General features: G+C 38.9%; 1 protein-coding gene across 8 annotated transcripts in view; it reads right to left on the bottom strand.

Annotated features, from left to right (window-relative positions):
• Positions 1–23,468, bottom strand: part of SNAP91 (synaptosome associated protein 91) — a 161,059-nt gene that overhangs the window by 11,908 nt on the left and 125,683 nt on the right. For all 8 annotated transcript variants that reach the window (XM_066254193.1, XM_066254209.1, XM_066254207.1 and 5 more), the window contains 2 exons: positions 17,269–17,299; positions 16,277–16,388 (listed from right to left, as the gene is read on the bottom strand). In XM_066254193.1, coding sequence (XP_066110290.1) covers positions 16,277–16,388; positions 17,269–17,299 — 143 coding nt within the window. The remainder of the gene's footprint in view (positions 1–16,276; positions 16,389–17,268; positions 17,300–23,468) is intronic.

Genomic DNA, 23,468 nt, shown 5'->3' on the forward strand with positions numbered 1-23,468 from the left:
GGCAGCAGACCTGAATTGACATTTCTCTAAAGAGGATATACAAATGGTCAGTAGGCATGTACAAAGATACTCAACATCTCTAATCATCAGGGAAGTGCAAACTAAAACCACAATGAGATATCACCTCACACCTTTCAGAATGTCTATCATCAATAAATCAACAAACAAGTGTTGGTGAGTATGTGGAGAAAAGAGAACTCTCATGCACTGTTGGTGGGATTGTAAATTGGTGCAGCCCCTACAGAAAAGAGTTTGGAAATTCCTTAAAATTTTAAAAATAAAGCTGCCATATAACCCAGTATATCTCCTTCTGATATTTATCTAAAAGAACCAAAACACTAATTTGCAAAGATATATGCACCTTATGTTCACTGAAGATTTACTAGTTATAGCCAAGCTATAAAAGTAACCTAGATGTCCAACATAAGATAAATAGATAAAGAAGATATGCAAAGGCAGATTAAGGTCAATTGAGGCCCCAGTACAGGAGAAAATATTGGGCCGCTTAAAAAAAAGAGAGAGCAAGGGTGGGGAGAAAGCCCAAAATCAGGTGGAGACCCACAGTTGAGAAAAGGTGCTCACTCTTTCTCTTGGGGCTGAGGCTTGCATCCCGGCCGCAGCGCATAACCCCACCCATGGTGGCAGGGTGAAGGCCAAGGCCACTGAGGTTTGTACACCTGAGCATGTGATCACAGCCCCTCCCATGAAGGAGAGGTGGAAACTACAGCAATAGCCCCAGTGGGCTGGCACTGGCAATGCCCTAGGCAGCAGCAACAGAGGGGGTGGCAAGCCTGCAGACAGACTACACCTAGGGAACACAGAGGCAACACCCAGTGGACTCTAGTGGCCAAAACCTTCTTTTACACAGACAAAATGAGAAGGCAGAGAAATGCAACACAAATGAATCAAGAGAAATCCCCAGAAAAAGTCCTGAATGAGTCAGATATAACCAAACAACCAGATGCAGAGTTTAAAATAACGATTGTTAGAATGTTCAAAGATCTTAGAACAACAATAGCTGGTCATTACAAACACCTAAGTAAAGAGATAGCAAATATAAAAAAGGACATTGAAATTAAAAAAAATCAGTCAGAAATGACAAATACAATATCAGAAATGAAGAACACAATGAAAGGAATTAAAAGCAGGATGGATGAAGCTGAGAATCGAATCAGCAAGTTAGAGGACAAGATAAATGAAGGCACGGAAGCAGAGCAGGAAAAAGGAAAGAGACTCAAAAATCTGAGGAAACTCTAAGAGAGCTCTGTGACAACATGAAGAGAAATAACATCACATCATAGGGGTTCCTGAAGAAGAAGAGAAAGAACAAGGGATAGAGTCTTTGTTCAAACATATCATAGCTAAAATCTTCTAGAAATTAAGGCAGGAATATGCCTCACAAGTTCAAGAAGCACAGAGAACTCCATTACAGAGAAATCCAAAGAAATCTACACCAAGACACATCATAATTAAAATATCAAAGCTAAGTGATAAAGACAAAATATTAAAGCTGCTAGAGAAAAAAAGGCTATCACCTACAAAGGAGCCCCCATAAGGATGACTTCTGACTTCTCAACAGAAGCACTTGAGGCTGGAAGGGAATGGCAAGAAATATTCAAAGTAATGCAGAACAAGAACCTATAACCAAGACTACTTTATCCAGCAAGGCTATCATTTAAAACTGAAGGAGAAATAAGTTTTCCAGACCAAAAAAAAAAAAAACAAAAAACAAAAACTCAAGGAATTCACTACAACCAAACCAATGCTGCAAGAAATGCTAAGTGACCTGTTGTAAACAGATCAAAGGGGAAAAAGAATATAGCAAAAGAGGAATACAGTTTTAAAGAATAAAATGGCAATAAACAACTACATATCAATAATAACTTTAAATGTGAATGGATTAAATGATCCAATCAAAAGACATAAGGTAGCTGCATGGATAAGAACACAAGACCCATACATATGCTGTCTACAAGAGACACACCTTAAAACAAAAAATGCACATAGACTGAAGATAAAAGGATGGAAAAAATATTTCACGCAAATAGAAATGAAAAAAAAAAACCCGGGGTAGCAATACTTATATCAGACAAAATGGACTTTAAAACAAAGGCTATGGTAAGAGATAAAGAAGGTCACTACATAATGATAAAGGGAGCAACCCAACAGGAAGATATAACCGTTATAAATTATAGGAGCACCTAAATATATAAAGCAGACTTTGACAGATTTAAAGGGTGAGATCAACAGCAATACTATAATAGTAAGGGATTTCAATACCCCACTAACATCACTAGATAGATCCTCAAGAAAGAAAATTAACAAAGAAACAGCAAACTTAAAGGACATACTAGATCAACTCAATTTAATAGATATCTTCAGAACCTTTCACCCTAAAGCAGCAGAATATACATTCTTTTCAAGTGCCCATGGTACATTTTCTAGGATAGACCACATGTTAGGGCACAGAAGTGGTCTGAACAAATTTAAGAAGATTGAAATCATATTGAGCACTTTCTCTGATCATCATGGCATGAAACTAGAAATCAACCACAACAGAAAAATTGAAAAATACTCAAACACTTGGAAACTAAATAGCATGTTACTAAATAACGAATGGGTTAACAATGAGATAAAAAAAGAAATAAAAAAATTCCTAGAAATGAATGAGCATACATCAATTCAAAATTTATGGGACACAGCAAAAGTAGTCCTGAGAGGGAAGTTCATAGCATTACAGGCATACCTCAAGAAGCTAGAAAAAGCTCAAATAATCAGCTTGGCCCTGTATCTAAAAGAACTAAAAAAAGAACAGAAAGTAAAGCCCAGAAGTAGTAGAAGGAAGGAAATAATAAAGATCAGAGCAGAAATAAATGACATAGAGGCTAAAGAAACAATACAGAGGATCAATGAAACAAGGAACTGGTTCTTTGAAAAGGTAAACAAGGTCAATGAACCTTTAACCAGACTCACCAAGAAAAAAAGAGACAGGACTCAAATAAATAAAATTAGAAATGAGAATGGAGAAATAATAACTGACACAACAGAAATACAAAATATTGTAAGAAAATATTATGAAGAACTATATGCCAAAAAACTAGACAACCTAGATGAAATGGACAAATTCCTTGAAACATATAATCTTCCAAAAATTAATCTGGAAGAATCAGAAAACCTAAACAGACTGATTACAACAAATGGGATCAAAACAGTTATCAAAAAACTCCCCACAAAGAAAAGTCCTGGGCCTGATGGCTTCACAAGTGAATTCTACCAAATACTCAAAGAAGAACTAACTCCTATCCTTCTCAAGCTATTTCAAAAAATTCAAGACGAAGAAAGACTTCTAAGCTCCTTTTATGAGGCAAGCATAATTCCGATTCCAAAACCAGGCAAAGACAACACAAGGAAAGAAAATTATCGGCCAATCTCCCTGATGAATTTAGATGCAAAAATCCTCAACAATATATTAGCAAACCAGATCCAGCAATGTATAAAAAAAATCATATATCATGATCAAGTAGGATTTATTCTTGGGAGGCAAGGCTGGTACAATACTCACAAATTAATCAATGTGATTCATCACATAAACAAAAGGAAGAAGAAAAACCACATGATAATTTCAATAGATGCAGAAAAAGGATTTGATAAAATCCAGCACCCATTCATGATCAAAACTCTCAGCATAGTGGGAATACAGGGAACATACCTCGACATGATAAAGGCCATCTATGACAAACCCACAGCCATCAATATACTCAATGGGCAAAAATTAAAAGCAATCCCCTTAAGGTCAGGAACAAGGCAGGGGTGCCCCCTTACACCACTCTTATTCAACATAGTTCTAGAAGTCCTAGCCACAGCAATCAGACAAGAAAAAGAAATAAAAGGCATCCAAATTGGAAAAGAAGAAGTAAAAGTATCATTATTTCCAGATGATATGATATTGTATATAGAAAACCCTAAAGTCTCAGTCAAAAAACGACTGGACCTGATAAATGAATTCAGCAAGGTGGCAGGATATAAAATTAATACTCAGAAATCAGAGGCATTTTTATATACTAACAATGAAGTGTCAGAAAGAGAAATTAAGGAAGCAATCCCCTTCACCACTGCAACCAAAGAAATAAAGTACCTAGGAATAAATTTAACCAGGGAGATTAAAGACTTGTACTCGGAAAATTATAAAACATTGATAAAAGAAATGAGGGAAGATACAAACAAGTGGAAGCATATACCATGCTCATGGTTAGGAACAGTAAACATCATTAAAATGTCTATATTACCCAAAGCAATTTATAAATTCAATGCAATACCAATTAAAATACCGATGACATACTTCAAAGATATAGAACACATATTCCAAAAATATATATGGAACCAAAAGAGAACACGAATAGCCTCAGCAATCTTGAAAAGGAAGAATAAAGTGGGAGGTATCACACTTCCGGATATCAAGTTATACTACAAGGCCATTGTACTCAAAACAGCCTGGTACTGGCATAAGAGCGGTCCAGTTTTTATGGTGGGAAGTAGCGGAGCAAGCAAACAGCACTGCGATTGGCCTACCATGAAAGCTGGAACGCCCACTAGTGAGCAGGAAGAACCAGGTTGACCAGTACTGCAAAAGTGGGCGGGTTTTTATAAAAAGTTTGCCATCATGGAATTAGAGGGCAGTAAGCTAAGTGAAATAAGTAAGACAGAGAAAGACAAACAACAGATGATTTATTTTATATGTGGAATCTAAAAAAAAACAAAACAAAAAACAAATGAATAAACAAAACAAAACATAAAACTTAATATTGTTAAGATGGCAATATTCCCAAATTGCTTTAGAGATTCAGTGCAATCTTTATCTAAATGTCAACTGCTTCTTTTGGGAAAATGGACAATGTGAAACTAAAATTTAGTGGGGATGCAAGGGGTCCAGAATAGCCTAAACAACCTTGAAAAAGAACAAAGTTGGAGGACTCACATTTACTGATTTCAAAATTTACTACAAAGGTAAATGAATCAAAACAGTGTGGTACTGGCATAGGACAGACATATAGAAAAACACAATAGAATAAAGAGTTTGAAAATAATACCAGATGACGTCACAGTAATGGCACTATAAGGAGCGATACTGATAAATCTCCCCCAAAAACTCAACAAGATCTGCAACTAGAAACAGAAAAATCTATCCTTGGAGCCTCCAGATGTTCCGTAATACACCCGAAGGAATGGTCGAGCAAAAAATTGGCTAAATATATAATCAAATCCCGAAGGAAACAAGGAGTAAGAAACACCCTGTCTTCCTCACTAACCTAAATAAGGGCTTCTTTCACTGGGAACTGAGAGTATAGGAACTAAAGCGGGCAAAGAGGGTGAATAGATCAAGGCCGTGGCACAAACGGCTGAACCAGGCTGTGGCATGGAGATCCAAGCTGAGGAAAAACTGTGCCTGTGGCAACCCAGTCAATACAAACTAACACTCGTGCCAAATCCAGAAAAAGAAAGGTGCTTGGGACAGCCATCCGCCCTGATCTCCTGGTCGGTACGTGCAGATAGTGGGCGAGAGATTCCTCTGAGTGCCTTGGGAGTGGGTGCCCATGTTCCCAAACAAAGGGGCAGAGTCAGGGGCCTTTGTGTGGGCCAAAAGCAGAATCTTGGGGCTGCCCCAGTGCCCTGAAAAAGCCGCGCATGGGGAGGGAGCTTGAGCTAATTTCAACACTGGAACTTTTCCGTGCGGGCGGGGGTCTCACTCGGAGTGAGAGATGGCTGGCCTGATATCCTGGTCAGCACGCGGAGAGTGAGTGAGAGATTCCTCTGAGTGCCTCAGGTGTGGGTGTCTGTGTCACTGGACAAAGAGGCAGAGTCAGGGGCCTTTGTGTGGGCCAAAAGCAGAATCTTGGGGCCGCCCTGTGCCCTGAAAATGCCGCATACGGGGAGGGAGCGAGAGCTAATTCCAATGCTGGAACTTTTCCATGCGGGCGGGGGTCTCATTCAGAGTGAGAGACGGCCTGCTCCATATAGTGGAGATAGTGAGCGAGAGATTCCTCTGAGCGCCCCAAGAGTGGACGCCCACCCATGTTATGGGACAGAGGGACAGAGTCAGAGGTCTTTGTGTGGGCGGAAGCTCCACCTGACTATGCTAGCAGCTCTGACTGATTGAGCCTTACCCAGAGCCCTGCGCGGAGTGGGAATAGAGTGGGGATTTACCAGCTCTTTGAGTCTCTTGCTCTCCAGGCAGAGGCAGCAGCAACCCCATAGCTGGATCATCAGGCTACTAATTCAGGAAGGAAAGACTAGGAGAGAGGCTCCGGGAACACAGACTTTTTCATTGTCGGATCCTACAAATGCTAATGAGCCTCAACTGCCAACGAGACTGACGCCCAATATATGGCATCGCCATGGAGACTTATCAATTGCATACCTCTACCTAAGCGTGCCACAGGGGCAGAACCCAGGGTACAGAGTCACCGACCAGGAAGAGGGAGAGAAAAGAAAAAGCAAGAAGATAACCTCTCAATATCAAGAATAATCCACAAAATTTATAACCTATCCCATTTTATTATATTTGTTCGTTTCTCTTATCTTCATGTCTTGATTATTTTTTTCCTCTTCCAATTGGTTTATTTCTCTGCCAGTCTTACTCTCTCCTCTCTTTGAACTACACTACCCATAAGTGTTACATCTCCCATTATCTTTTCTTTCTTCTTCTTTTCTATGAGGGTTGCACTCCAAAACCCTTAACTCTCTCTCTCTCCTTTTTTTTCTTTTTTCTTCTTTTAGTGGTTCCCTCTTTTTTTTTTCTTCTCTTTCTTTTCTCCCTCTATATTAGTTTCTTCCTTTCTCCTTTATGTCTCCTCTCATTCAATCCTCAATAACGAACAAATTATTTTATCTGGGACTCAAACTTATGTTTGTGGCATTTTGGGGTTTTTTTACTTCGCTTTTTAAACTCACTAGCAGTGCTCCCAACCCTGGCTCTCCATTTTATCTAGTTCTTGTTCCACTAAATACAATAGTAATTTTTTAATTTTTCCCCCCTTTTTCCTGTTTCCCTCTTATCCCTCTCATCATATCTCTTAGTCAACCAACACCTACAAGCAAATCATTTTATTCTTGACCAAATTTTTTCCTTACTTGCATCTTGTGGGTCCATACCCCCCTTTTTTGCCCCTTTATTACTTCTCCCCAACTCAGGCCCTCCATTATAGGTATTGTTTGTTCTATTTAGCATAATATAATACACAGTTCACCACAAGATTTTCTCAAGAAGGAGGGAAAAGGAGAGAAGAGGAAAAAAAGAGGGAGGGGAATAATTTTTTTTATTTTTAATTTTTAATTTTTTAAATTATTTTTTAATTTTAATTTTTGTAACTTTTTATTCTTTATTAATTCTCATTAATACTATCAACAAAACCACCCTCAGATGCCATTAAGGAAGAGGAAATCGAACATCATGGATACAAAAGAAAGAGAGGTAACACAGATAGATGAGGAAAAATCTATGGAGAAAAGCTCAATATATTGGAAACCTTGGAGCTAAATGACAGAGAATTTAAAATAGAAATCCTAAAAATACTCAGAGATATACAAGAAAACACAGAAAGGCAATTTAGGGAGCTCAGAAAACAACTCAATGAACACAAAAAATATATTACCAAAAAAATTGAAACTATAAAAACAAATTAAACAGAGATGAAAAACTCAATTCACGAGCTGAAAAATGAGGTAACAAGCTCAGCTAATAGAATAGGCCAGATAGAAGGTAGGATTAGTGAAATAGAAGACAAGCAACTTGAGGCACAACAGAGGGAAGAAGAAAGAGACTCAAAAATTAAAAAAAATGAGATAGCCCTACAGGAATTGTCTGACTCCATCAAAAAGAATAACATAAGAATAATAGGTATATCAGAGGGAGAAGAGAGAGAAAATGGAATGGAGAACATACTCAAACAAATAATAGATGAGAACTTCCCAAGCCTGTGGAAAGAACTAAAGCCTCAAATTCAAGAAGCAAACAGAACTCTGAGTTTTCTTAACCACAAAAAACCTACTCCAAGGCACATCATAATGAAATTGGCACAAACCAACAACAAAGAAAAAATTCTCAAGGCATCCAGGGAAAAGAAGAATACAACATATAAAGCAAGGCTCATTAGATTATCATCAGATTTCTCAACAGAAACTCTACAAGCTAGAAGAGAGTGGACCCCAATATTTAAAGTTCTGAAAGAGAGGAACTTTCAGCCATGAATACTATACCCTTCAAAGCTATCCTTCAAATACGAAGGAGAAATAAAAACATTCACAGATACCGAAAAGATGAGGGAATTTATCATTAGAAAACCTCCACTCCAGGAATTACTAAAGGGGGTTCTCCACCAGATACAAAGAACAAAACAAAACAAAACCACAAATAAAAGCTCCACCAAGAACACAATAAAACCAAATTTAAACTGTGACAACAACAACAAAAAAGGGGGTGGGGGAGAGGATGGAGATTAACAGTAGCAAAGGATGATGGAGTACAAAAGTACTCACAAGACAGTGCACTACAATGAACAGGGTAGGAACCCTTTTCATTACTTAATGGTAACCACCATTGAAAAAACCACCACAAAAGCACATAATTTAGAAAAGATAGCAACAAAGAAAATAATCCCATAGATTTCTTTCGACAAGGATGCCCAGAGCAATGAATAAAGAAAGAACAGTGTGTTCAATAAATGGTTCTGGGACATCTGAATATCCATAGGCAAACAACAAATTTGTATTCCTATCTCAAACCATATATAAAAAGCCTAAAATGGGTCAAAAACCTAATGTAACAGATAAAACTACACAACACCTAAGAAGAAACATAGAGGCAAATCTTTAAGACTTGGGTAATAGAGAGAAAGTGGGGAGGAGCAGAAAGCATCAACCCCCATATGTGCCTTGACCAGGCAAGCCCGGGATTTTGAACCTGCGACCTCAGCATTCCAGGTCCATGTCTTATCCACTGTGCCACCACAGGTCAGGCCAAGTAGTAGTTTCTTAAATATGATGTCAAAAGGACAAGCAACAACAAAATAAGATAAATTAGCATTTATCAAAATTAAAAACTTCTGTGTATCAAAACTATCAAGAAGATAAAGATACCTCAAAAAATGGGAGAAAATATTTGCAAATGATATATCTGATAAGTATTTAGTATCTAGAATATATACAGATCTCTTAGTACTCAACAACAAAATAACAACCCATTTATAAAATTGGCAAAGGATATTGTCAGGCAAATGAGTTTTTAAAAATTTTATTTTTTGAGTTTGCTCACTTTTATTTTTAAAAAATGGTGCTAGGCAGCCACATGTGTGCTTGCCCTCAGAGCAGGGCAGTTGACTGCAAATTGCAGACTGCATTTCTGCTTGGGAGGGTCCATTGTTTTGCTAACATTTGTTGGAGGAGGGGTCTTTGTGGGCTCAGCCAGTTTTTGCAGAGAGAGTGGAGAGAATACAGAGTGCTGAAAAAGAAGCCAGTTTGGCAGAGAGAAAGGTGTGCAGACAGGGAATTAGAGCTGAGGGGCTTTGCAAGCTCCACAGAGACTGGTGGGGCCTTGGATTCTAGGAGGAACCAGAGAAGATTGTCCTGGTTGTGGAACCAGAGAATGCATCAGGGCTTTGGGAGCCCTGAATGAAAGGGAAGTGTTTTCCCTGTGTGTTTGCTCATTGGCCGGTGCGAGACTTTAATAAGTAGCCCACCATTTTTTGGCTCCACTCTGTCTTTACCATCTTCCCAAATCCAATGAGAACTTCTTGCATGGCCACAATGGCAACGGCCACTGGCCATACAGATATAAACAGACATTTCTCCAAAAAGTGATATACAAATGGCCAGTTAGCACATGAAAAGATGCTCAACATCATTGGCTATTAGGAAAATGCATATCAAAACCACAATTGAAATCCTATGCATTGCTGGTAAGAATGGAAAATAAGGCAGCTGCAGTAGGGAAGTTTGGCAGTTCCTCAGAAAACTCAAAATAGAGTCACATGTGAACCAGAAATTCCATTCCTAGGTATTATCTAAAGACATATATGCACACAAAACCTTGTATACAAATAAAGGGAATATTTTTCATAATAGCCAAAAAAGTGGAAACAGCACGAATGTCCATCAGTTGATGAATGTGCTATACCCCAACAATGGCAAATTCAGTCATAATACTGAATGAAGTAATGATAACGTGCTACAACTTAGATTTGCTTTATAGTAAAACATTATGCTAAGTAAAAGAAGCCAGGCACAAAAGGCTCTATATTACATGATTCCCTTTATAAGAAATACCCAGAACACGCAAATCCATAGAAACAGAGTAAATTACTGAATGCCAGGGGATAGAGACATAGGAAATTAGTGGGGTGGGGGGCATATTTTTTATTGGGCTGATGGAAATATTCTGAAATTAGATATTGGTGATGGTTTTACAACATCATAAATATACTAAAACTCACTGAATTACACCCTTTAAAAATGCAAAATGGTGAATTTAACAAGAGAATTTAATCTGAAAAATTTCTTAAAAAGAAGGAAAATATTGAAGGTTAGCAGAATATGCCACACCCAAATACATATGTCCTCTTGGCATAAGGATTATTTTGAGAAACAGCATATGTAAGAGAAACTCCAAAAACAGAGCAGAATTTAAATTTTTATAAGGAATATTCATATTTAGAAAGGAAATCTGCATTTTTAAGGGTTTCTCCTACTCAGAGCAGAAAGAGAAGGATGATTACATTACAAGAGAATCAATCTTATGGATGGAGAAGGCAATGACTTAAACCTGCAGAACAAATCTTTGTTTACCCTGCTTTCCCTGGTAACCTCCCAGTGACTGGTCACATCACACCTTTCTTTCTTTTGTCTTTAGCTGAAGATGGTATTTAAGGCAGTGGCTTAGGCCACTTCACAGAGTTACTCATTTTTCCCTGGGTGTCTCTCATGTAGATATAAGGCATAGAAGTTAGTAACCTTCTATTTTTCTCTGGTTCATCGGTTTTTTATTATAAGAGTCTCACCCAAGAACTCAGAAGTGTAGAGGGACAGTTATTTTTCTCCCCTTACATATATTATATTTCAGATTCATTCTTTATTCATCGTTTCAACAGGTGAAGTGGCACTATTTACCAGACACAAAGTTATATAATTTACTGGAACTATGCCACTAATCAGAATTGTAAATAGTAATTGTATTATTTACCAGCTATATAATTGGGACTTAAGAAAAAAAATTTTTTTGTATTTTTTCCAAAGTGAGAAGTGGGGGTGGAGGAGGGTTGGGGGTGGCAGATACAGATTTCCACATGTGCCCAACTGGGATCAGACCAGGATCCATCCAGCATGCCCACCAGGGGGCAATGCTTGGCCCACCTGGGGCATAGCTCCGCTTCAACCAGAGCCATTCTAGTGCCTGAGGTGGAGGCCATGGAACCATCCTCAGTGCCCAGCGTCACCTTTGCTACAATGGAGCTTTGGCTGTGGGAGAGAAAAAAAGAGATAGAGAGAAAAGTAGATGGGCACTTCTCCTGTGTGCCCTGACCGGGAATCGAACCTGGGACTTCCACACACCAGGCCAATGCTCTATGGCTGCGCCAACTGGCCAGGGCCAAGAAATTATTTTCATAATATAAGATATTAGTTATCAAAATAAAATGACTTTGCAGCCTGACCAGGTAGTGGCGCAGTGGATAGAGCATCAGACTGGAATGCGGAGGACCCAGGTTAAAAACCCTGAGGTCACCAGCTTGAGCACAGGCTCATCTGGTTTGAGCAAAAGCTCACCAGCTTGGACCCAAGGGGTCGCTGGCTTGAGCAAGGGGTTACTTGGTCTGCTGAAGGCCCATGGTCAAGGCACGTATGAGAAAGCAATCAATGAACAACTAAGGTGTCACAATGAGAAACTGATGATTGATGCTTCTCATCTCCCTCCTTTCCTGTCTGTCTGTCCCTATCTATCCCTCCCTCTGACTCTCTCTGTCCCTGTAAAAAAAAAATGACCTTGCAGAAATTCTTGATCAAACAAATGGGTCAAATAATTTCAAGAGTCTAAATTTGCCACTTTGCTCAAATGGTATATCAACTCAATAATTTACTCTTCAAATATTATTTATCCTAAGGTTTTAAAATAGTTTTTCCTTTTCAACATTCAACTAACTATTTTATCTAGACGCATTTAAAGAGTAGTTGTTTTTAGGGAGAGAACTGCAGATTTTGTGACTTCCTGCAAAATGCACATATTTCTGAATTGCAAGTATCTTCTCAGTTTGTATGATGGAAACTTGACAGGCCTGTTGGTTCATTGGAAAACGGAACTAAGTAGCTATGGAAACACAGGGTTCTAGGTGGCCACAATAAAAGAGCCCCACCAGCAGACATGTTACAAATACTCAAGTCCTGCTAAAGTTTCTAGATCTAATTTGGGTTCTCTGATCTGAAAAGTTTTATAACTACACCTCTAAGTAGCGATTAAGGAAATTTGAAACAAGTTGGGAAAAGCAAGGTTAGTTGTTGTCTATAGATTAAAAACTTTGGAAGGCAGTGAAAGAATTCTCATCCCCCACTTGTGCCTCTTCCTCTCCTACTCAGAAGGGGAGGCCTGCAGACTAGCAGGAAAATTCAGAAACTGCTTTGCTCCTTCTGAAGCACAAAGTCTTGTCTGTCTTTCCTCTTTTTCTTGCATATTCTTAGAAAAAGAAAATCAAACACATTTTAAGGAAGAGGAAAATGAAATGAAAGACACATTTTATGAGAGAATTGGATGGAGGGAAGCCAGAAGTCCTTGGAGTGATGTCTGGAGTGAAAGCAAAGCCAGAGCTTTGTCAAAAACAAAACAAAACAAAAAAACTTTGCATTAAATAGTAGTAAAATTAATATAGACTAAAAATAAGACTGAGAGTCAATAGAGATAAAATCACTCTTCATGAGAGCCTTTATACTGTTGCCTGACTATTAAGGAAAATAAACAAAAGAGAAAGAACTATACATAACTCTATCCTCCTAATAAATTATTTCTCTTCAAATTTCTCTTTCCAGAATGGGTGTGGCTACTTTATTTTATGCTCAAGCCTACTGCTTTAACTTTCTGCAGTTTACTAACAATATAAAGCTTTCTGTTTCATAAACAAACATAAAATGTTTTGAGATTAAAAAAAAAAGAGAGAGAATATTAATTTCAGTCTCAGTGATGGTGACTGCCAATCAAATAACTGGCAGCCTTGCTACCCTGAAGAAGAGAAACAGCTGTGAATTAAGTATTTGATGAGTTCTTAAGCTGTAGGGTTAAAATCCTGATCTCAGGGGAGGCGACTGCCAAGGAAGGTCTCCAACCTAACACTATTTTTAAAGTACTTCTCTCTTATCCCTTCTTGGTTAATGGTCTCATCATTTAGCAAACTGTCCCACATAGAAATGAGGGCAACCACCGTGCTGGTGGCTTCGTTAAAATGATCCACAGCTGTGTGGATTCCACCAGCGTTTCCTTTCTTGTCTTCCTTTCATCCTCACCTCGGGCTCTCAACCATTTTTTTCTTAACCCACAGCTGATCTGCTAGATAGATCAATTAAAATTTGATATATAAGGGCAATACCCTTGAAGTATAAACTTCTTAGAAAAGTTCACAAGTCCTCTTTTACATAGAATAGGATAAGGAAAATTAGTTTCTTCAATTTGGTAATGATAATATAAATTGTGAGATTTAACGTGAATATGTAGTATTAATAGATTTATCAGATCGGTTCTAGAGAAGCTTTTTGTTTCATTAGGGATTTTATACATGTATTGAATCTGTTTCCATCTACCTTCAATATAGTGGCTCTCAAATGTTTCTGTATCTAAGAATGGAGTGCAATTCCCTAAGCTTGGAATGCTAGGTCCTTATGGTCTCAGCATCTCTCTGAGTCACCAGCCACAGGTTAATGCTTGTGGTCTCTGGGTAACAATTATGCTCCTTTCTACCCACAATGAGTCCTGGTTGTACAATAAATTAAATGGTCACCTTAGCCACAGATTAGTTTAACAGAGAAATTTAGTTTTCTACTAAGTATCTTTTGTAAAAATTAAAATGAAACTCTACGGTATTGCTAAACACAAAAATGGTCCTCTTAAGCATTATTATTTTTTTCTTTTCTATGTGAGAGAGGGGAGATAGAGAGACATACTCCGGCATGCACCCTGACCAGGATCCACCTGGCAACCCCTGTCTGGGGCTGATGCTCTGTCCATCTTGGGCCATGCTCACAACCCAGCTACTTTTAGTGCCTGAGGCAGAGGCTCCATGGAGCCATCCTCAGCACCCTGGGTCTGATGCACTAGAACCAATTGAGCCATTGCTACAGGAGAGGGAGAGAGGGAGAGAGAGAGAGAGAAAGAGAGAGAGAGAAAGAGAAGGAGGAGGGGTAGGAGTGGAGAAGCAGATGGTTGCTTCTCCTGTGTGCCCTGACTGGGATTGAACCTGGGACATCCACACCCCGGGACAATGCTCTACCACTGAGCCAAGTGGCCAGGGCTTAAGCATTATTTTTAAATAACACAAATAAAGATTTAAAGAGATAAATATCTAGATACAACAGGCAATTTTCTCATTGTTACCTGTTAGAAATAATTTCTTTTCTTTTTTTTTTTTTTTGTATTTTTCTGAAGTTGGAAACAGGGAGGCAGTCAGACAGACTCCCGAATGTGCTCAGTTGGGATCCACCCGGCATGCCCACCAGGGGGCGATGCTCTGCCCATCTGGGGTGTCGCTCTGTTGCAACCAGAGCCATTCTAGTGTCTGAGGCAGAGGCCACAGAGCCATCCTCAGCGCCCAGGCCAACTTTGCTCCAATGGAGCCTTGGCTGTGGGAGGGGAAGAGAAAGACAGAGAAGAAGGAGAGGGGGAGGGGTGGAGAAGCAGATGGGTGCTTCTCCTGTGTGCCCTGGCTGGGAATCAAACCCGGGACTCTTGCACGCCAGGCCGACGCTTTACCACTAAGCCAACCAGCCAGGGCCAGAAATCATTTCTTAAAATAAATTTCTTTCAGACCCTGAACTTACCAAAGACAGAGAATATTGGTCTTTAAATTTCCTCTCTAACACTACTGGCTGGGGTGGGGAGACCAGAGGAAGTGGGTTTTGAGAGCAGAATGTATTTTTCTATAGAAACTATGGTACAAATTGTAATTCAGTGAATACTGTTAGTTCTGTTTAGTGGCAAATTTTGGTTCAAAAGGTATTTTTCAGATTGGTTTGAACTTATTTTTATTTATAAAACTGCTTAAATATAAAAACATTACTATTTATAAAATTATTTAAAAGATAGTATGTTCTATATTCCAAAACTCAGAAATTTAAATTAATTTCTGGAACACAGTAGTTTTAACAGAGTCTATCTAAAATGTTTATATTTTATTTGTATTAATTCACTTCCATGCATGCTGTTTGGCTGGGGTTGGTGGGTGATGGTTAGGATTAATTCAGGCAACAAGGAGAATATGACATCAAGAAAGCCTTTGAGATGAGTGTGATATAGACAGGTGATTGTGGTGAGTAAAGGTGAAAACTTATGCGTGAGCTTGAGGAACAGTGGCCAGCCTGGTGTTGCTAATTATGGGGCACATATAGGAAAACAGTGAGTTCTGCTACACTGGTAATGTCCTTTTTGTGATAGCAAATTTCACAAAATAATTAGTCTTTATTACCAGTGATATGCTATTTCACAAAGTAAATGGTGGTATTAATATATTAATAAAAATTTAATATATAGAAATAAAACCTTTTAAAATTTTATAGAAAAGATGATGTTAGTAGTTTCAATTTTAAAAATGGTGAGGAGAATTAACAGAGCTTGAAAATGGAAGTTCACTTACACAACAGAAAACTGCCCAATCTTTCTGGTAAAAAAAAAAAAGTTTTCATTACTTATTAAGACAATCAGGTAATCTGGGCAAGAAACATGATAATAGACAGGTAATGATCAATTAAATCAAATGCTTTTGAAAAATTATTTCCATAATTGTACAAATACAGAACTAATATTTGAGGAAGCATATATAGTATTTTGAAATAATTAAAATGATAAAATAGGTCATAATATTTAGCGAGTACAAAGTCAATAAAATTTGTATTTTGGTAACTATGGCCTCTTGCTTATATTTCTTCAATGTGGTTGAAAAGGACAGCGTCAGTAGCAAAATTAAGTAAAACCACTCTGCTGTTCACACTTGGAAACTGGCAGACTGCCCGCCCCGCTACGGCTCTGGGGGCTACATACCAAAGGTGCACTTGGTGGGACTCCCGCGGACCAGGTTGCTGGGGCCACTTTTGGCTGCCAGTTGGCTCCACCGGTCAACTTCTTCTCTCCTGCATTCCACTGAAGGTCTCCCCTAAAATCAAACATGCAAAACAAACAAACAAACAAACAAACAAACAACACACCAATCAGAACAGAATAGTGTATCATTCCTGAGATACTTTCACTTAGGAGTTAGAAGCAATCTGCTTGATTACAGTGATAATAAAAAGAACAGAATACAAGTTACAGAGGAGTCTTACCATATTGTATTTAAGAAAGCATATAAGCACTTGACAATAATAATTTAGAGTTTGGACCTCAAAGATAATAGGAATTTTCTATCACTTCTAATAGAAAAATATGCCACAACATTTAACTGAATTCCTAACCGGTGATAAAAAAAATCCCAAATAAGTGTATCATAAATTCTATGTACCTATACTTTGTTGAATTTAAGATGCATCATGATGGTATTTTCTGGAACAGAGGTTTCACACAACTATATCATGACTACAGCCTGCTTTACAGTGATTGTAAAATGGATCCCAATTTCAGATGTTGAAGTATGTTTCTAAAAAATAGGGTACATTATATATCACTCCTATTATCCTTTCTTAAATTGGATCCTCTGTGAGAGACTTTTAAAAATCAATTTAGCTATGAATATTGTAATGAAAACAAACTTAAAGTTATTAAAGTACTCAAACCACAATTCTCCAGTATATCTACATATGACTTTGTGACAATATTGAGGAGCAAAATGGATTGCTCCTTTTCTTTGCCAGAGCCAACAGTTTGGATGTTCTAGTAGAATAACAATAATAACAAAAACCCAGAATAAAATAAAAACCAATTCTAAAATTACCTAGCCTGAGAATGAATGATTACTTTAATGAAAACAATGTTTGATAGTCTCAAATAAGTACAAATACATTGTCCCAAGAAAACCAGATAATTTAAAAAACACTTACTTTTTGGATGTGGTGCCAGAAATCCCAAGATCTATAAATGGATAAAAGAAAAAAAATTTAAATTTCTATACTTAGCTTAAATGATATGACATTTAAAAGATGAAAGACTCAGAGGTCTAGAAAAAGTCCATATTTTGCCTAGGAATGACTACATTCAGTTTTACAAAGGAGAAACTATGTTAGGAAACACTCACGAATATAACATTTTCTTTTACTTTACATTATACTTAAGGATCACATTTTAATGTCACTGTTGTTCAGAAAAGAACAGCAGTTCTTTTCCTCAGCAGGCTTGAGACTGCTCTCTTAGAAAGGTGTGACTGGCATCTGGGAACCCAGCGAGTAAATTGTTCTCTACATGAGATAAAACTATTCTTATTGATAAGGGTGGCTTATTGTGTCTAAACTACACGAGCAACGTGGTTTATGCTTTACACCTGCTTTCCTTCTGCAACACTGAAACTTTGGTACATGCGAGGCAGACATGGCCTACACGATCAGCATCCAATACAAACCCTGGGTGCTGAATCTCTTTAAAAATTTTTTTATTTTTTATTTTTTAGAGAGAGGAGAGAGGATGGGGAGAGGTGTGAGGGGACTGGCAGGAAGCATCAACTCCTAGTAGTTACATCTCGTAAGTGCCTTAACCAGGCAAGCCTGGGGTTGGGCAGATAAAATATATTATGCTCACTTTGTTAAAGATGGCGCTGCCCACGTGGAGGCCGTCGCCCAGGTGATATTAATGTGTGTCTCTGTGTGCTGTGGGCAGGCAGGATCCTTGTAGCCTGGGGCTTGGTTTTAGGACTAAGCCTTTCCCACCCTTTTTGATGTGGGATAGTACAATCCCATCATGCCCCAGATAAGTGACTTTGTATTAGAGACTTCCCTATTTTATATATTGGATTAAAGGTTTTGTTTTCTGCACTATAAAGTGGGGCAGACCGGGAGCTCTCTCTAGATTGCATTAGAGGTGAGAGCAGAGAGGAGAGCAGAGAGAGGCCACGTGGAGGAGGCCAGGAGAAGCAGCCAAGATGGTGGAGTGCTGAGTGAGAAGCCAGTTTGTGCAGAGTGTGTGCAGGGAGAAGGAAGGAGATGGGGAACAGAGGTGAATAAGTCTGGTGAGCTAGAAACCTTTGATTCTAGGAAACTCGGATAAGTCAGTAGCTTTGTGAGCACTGAATGTGAGTTGGTTTTGGAGCCCAGTGTGTGTTTTTACTTGCCCACCGGGTGCAAGCTAGGATTAAAGATGACAGCCCATCAGTTTTTAGCTCCACTGTTTCTTTACTGACTGTCCAAATCCAATGGGAACCTGCATGTGAATGGCCACGATGGCAGCTACTGGCTTTACGCCCAGGTTTTGAACTGGTGACCTTAGCATTCCAAGTTGAAGCTTTATCCACCGTGCCGTCACAGGTCAGGAATGGGTGCTCTCTAAAGGGCTTTTTGGGGCAAAAACATCACATGTGTTGCAGCATTGTGTATGCTCTTCCCCTCATGGGGAGGAGAGAGCATAAGGAATTCTGAGTGTGGATTCCTGTATACTCTGCCTGTATCTTTTTCCTGATGACCTACTATACTGCTGTAATAAATCTTAGCTGTGAGTGCAAATATGAGTCCTGAGTCCTTCTAGTGAATCTATGAATGTGAGGGCGGTCTTGGGGACACTGGCACAATTGGTTTAACCATTCTACTCTGATCTCAGTTCATTTATTACGTCAGCAAATATTTATTGACATCCTACACCTATTAGGCACTGTTCTAAGCACTTGGGTTATGTTGGTGAAAGAAAAAAAATCCCAATCCTGGAAGAATTTACATTTTAATGGGTAAAATGGATGATAAAACAATACATATAAAATAAAAAAGCAGATTATGTCAGCTGCTAGAAGGTAAAATGGGAAGCCTATGAAAAGTTGAAAAGGAAGTGCAGGTCAAATGGACCTGGGATAGGATGAGAGTAAGGTGGGGTAGAGAGAGGATGAGATGGGGTAGGATGAGGGAGGGGTGGGGTAGATGAGGGAGGGTGGGGTAGATGAGGGTGGGGTGGGGTAGAGAGAGGATGAGATGGGGTAGGATGAGGGAGGGGTGGGGTAGATGAGGGAGGGGTGGGGTAGATGAGGGTGGGGTGGGGTAGATGAGGGTAGGGTGGGTAGGATGAGTGTGGGGTGGGGTAGATGAGGGTAGGGTGGGGTAGATGAGGGTGGGGTGGGGTAGATTAGGGTGGGGTGGGGTAGATGAGGGTGGGGTGGGGTAGATGAGGGTAGGGTGGGGTAGATGAGGGTGGGGTAGGGTAGATGAGGGTGGGGTGGGTAGGATGAGGGTGGGTGGGGTAGATGAGGGTGGGGTGCAGTAGGATGAGGGCGAGAGAGAGGCAGTATTAAATAGGATGCTCAGAGAAGGACTGATGTCGAAGGTAAGACTTGGGGCAAAGCTGAGCAGAGATCTGAGGAAAAGCTTTCTAGGCTGTCATATTGTGCACTCTCTGCCTAATGGTAACATTTTGTGAAACTGTTAAACTGCTTTCCACAGCAGCTGCCCAATATTGCCTTCTCACCAGCAATGTCAGAGCAGTGGTCCCCAACTTTTTTTGGGCCACGGACCGGTTTAATGCCAGAAAATATTTTCACGGACCAGCCTTTAAGGTGGACGGATAATTGCACAAAATAAATTATGCGACCGAAAGCTGGTCGTTTTTACTTAAGATGTGTTGGTTTTTCGGGTTTCCTTGCAATTTCCATATAAATTTTACACTCAGCTTGTTCATTTCTGTCAAAAACTAAGTTTAAATATCAGTTGAGAGTGTGCAGGTAATTTTTATTTTCAGTTTTGGAATATATTTTAATTACAAATATCTACTTATAATGAAATTCACTGTGCTATTTGGGGGGTTGGTACATCTTAGTCAAATAAATTTATAAATATGATGTATATGTTTGCTCCTTATACTTTGCATTGGGTGTGGGAGACAGGCTGTAGGCAGGCAGGGTCCTCATAGCCTAACACTTAGTTTTAATACTAAGCCTTTCCCATCCTTTTAATACTAAGATCTTTTCAAAACTAAGCTTTTCCCCACACCCTTGACTGTCGCATGATGTGGGGTGGTGCACTCTTATGAGGAATCCCATTCATGCCTCAGTGGCTTTGTATCAGAGACTTCCTTATTTAAGCCTTATTGTCTTAAAGGATTTAATTTTCTACACTATAAAATGAAGCAGACCAGGGGCTCTCACGCTCACTCAGTTCCTGCTATCAGCATTGCAGAGGAGAGGCAGCCAAGATAGCGGAGTGCTGAAGGAGAAGCCAGTTTGAGCAGAGTTTGTACAAAGAGGAGACAGGGAACAAAGGTGAATAAGGCTGGTGAGGTAGAAACCTTTGATTCTAGGAATACACAGATGAGTCAATGGCTTTGGAGCCCTGAATGGAAAGGGAAGTGTCTTCCCACTGTGTGTATTTTCTTGCCTGCCAGGTGCAAGCTAGGATTAAATGTAATGGCCCACCAGTTCTTGGCTCCGTTGTTTCATTACAGTCTGTCCAAATTCAATGTGAACCTGCATGGGCCAGGCAGCTGTGATGGTGGCTGTGGCTACTGGCTTTACTATAATTTTGATTAGAAGTGCTTGTAAGGCCAGGGGCCACCACCATCACATGGCCACTGCCATTCAATGCAGGTTCTCCTGAATTCGGGCAGATGGCTAAGAAACACTGGAGCCGAAAACTGGTGGGCCATTCCTTTATTCTAGCCTCGCCCTGGCTGGCGAGTGAAAACATACAGAGGGCTCCAAAACTCACTCACACATTCTTTGGTTCCACAACCAGGAGAATCTTTTCTGGTTTTTCCTAGAATCAAAGACCCCCCACCAGCCTTAGTCACCTCTGGTTCCCCATCTGCAAACATGGCTTCTTACTCTGCAAAACTGGATTCTCTCTCCTTCTCCTCCATCTTGGCTTTCTCCTTCTCCCCTTCTATCTCCTTTCTTCTTCTTAAAACTTTGTGGCATGAAACCCCTCCTCCAGCAAACATTAGCATAACAATGGCTCTTCCCAAGCAGGAAGGTAATTAGCAGTTTCACAGATCACATACCTGGGCAGTGGCCATTTTTAACAATAAAAGTGAGCAAATGTATATATCACATTTTACAAACTTATTTGCCCAACAGGGCTCATGTAATTATCTCTATAATCAGGATACACAGCAATTTAATTACTCAAAAGTATTTTTTCTTGCTGCCCTTTGTAATCAAAACTTCCCCTTACTCCTAACCGTAGCAATCATTGATATGTTCTTGATCCCTATAGTTCTGCCTTAAAAAAAAAACACCAAAATCATATAAATGTAATAATATAGCATATAATTTATTTTTGTTTGGCTTCTCTGACTTAGCATAATGTATTTGAGATTCATCCATGCTGCTGGGTATATCAATAGTATGTTCCTTTTTATTTCTAAGTAGTATTCTGTAGTATGAGTTTACCACAGTTTGTTTATACATTTGCCCAATGAAGTACATTTGGATTGTTTCTGGCAGTTTTGAATAATGCTGCTAAAAAGATACATGTATAAATTTTTGTGTGAACATATACTTTCATTTCTCTAGGAACTTAGAACTGGGTTGGCTGAGTCCTATAAGTATAGGTTTAACTATAAGAAAGTGCTTTACTAGTTTCTCCAACAGCTTCCCCATTGTGTATTTCCACCAGCAAAGTGTAAGAATTCCAGTTGCTCCACATCTGGTAACTATATAATATTGTTAGTTTTTTTTTCTTTTAAAAAATTTAGTCATTCTAATGAATGTATAGTGAAATGACATCACTAAAAAACTGATATATAATTAACATAAAATTCATAGTTTTAAAGAGTAAATTTCAGTTCAAAATATGTTAGCAAGGTTGTGAAATCATCACCACACTCTAATTCCAAAACATGTTCATCACCCAAAGAAGAATCCCAAACTCTCTTGCCCCAAATCCTGACCACCATAATCTTTTCTTTTTCTAAAGATTTCCCTGTTCTGAATATTTCATATAAATGGAATCATATACTATGTATTTTTATTGTATGTTTGGTTTCTTTCACTTAGCAAAATATTTTTAAGATTTATTTATGTTATAGCATGAATCATTATTTTATTTCCTATTATGGCTAAGTAATTATTTTATGGATCTACCACATTTGGCTTATCCATTCTTTAGTTGATGATATTTAAGTTGTTTCTACTTTTGGCTATTATAAAAATTGTTGCTATAAATATTTATGTATAAGACATGTAGAAACATGCTTTCAATTCTCTTGGATATACACCTAGGAGTGGAATTGCTGGGTCATATGGTAATTCAATGTTTAACCTTTAAAGAACTACGAGACTGTTTTCAAAGTAGCTGCGTTGGTTTACTTCCCCCCAGCCCTAGCAATGGTTGAGAGTTCTAATCTCCCTACATCCTAACTAATACATGTTACTCTCGTTTTGATTCTAGTGTTTCTAGTGTGAAGTGGTCTGTCCCTCTGGTTTCAATTCGCACTTCCCCAATGGCCAATGACGTTCAACATCTTTTCATGTATTTGTGGACTACTTGTATATCTTTTTTGGGAAATGTTCATTCAAATCTTTTGCCAATTTTTAAATTAATTTAGTTGTCTTTTTAATTATTGAATTGTAACAGTTCTTTAATATTATGGATACAAGTCTCATCTGAGATATATGATTGAGAAATATTTTCTTTCATTCTGTGTGTTGGTTTTTTACTTTCTTGATGCATCATTCATAACAAAAGCTTTTATGTTTTGTTTTGTGATAGAGACAGAGAGAGAGAAAGAGAGGAAAGACAGGCAGGAAGGGAGAGAGATGAGAAGCATCAATTCTTTGTTGCGACGCCTTAGTTGTTCATTAACTGCATTCTCATATGTGCCTTGACCAGGGGCTACAGCAGAGCAAGTGAACCTTTGCTCAAACGAGTGACTTTGGGATCAAGCCAGAGACCTTGGGCTTTAATCCAGCGACCTTTGGGCTCAAGCCAGCGACCATGGGGTCCTGTCTATGATTCCACGCTCAAGTCAGCAACCTCGTGCTCAAGCCAGCGACCTCAAGCTTTTGAACCTGGGTCCTCTGTGTCCCAGGCCAACACTCTATCTACTGCACCACCACCTGGTCAGACAGGCTCAAATTTTTTTAATGTTGATGAATTCTTATTAATTTTTTAATTGA

This window comes from Saccopteryx bilineata, chromosome 1, assembly GCF_036850765.1.
Source record: "Saccopteryx bilineata isolate mSacBil1 chromosome 1, mSacBil1_pri_phased_curated, whole genome shotgun sequence".
Classification (NCBI taxonomy): Eukaryota; Metazoa; Chordata; class Mammalia; order Chiroptera; family Emballonuridae; genus Saccopteryx; species Saccopteryx bilineata.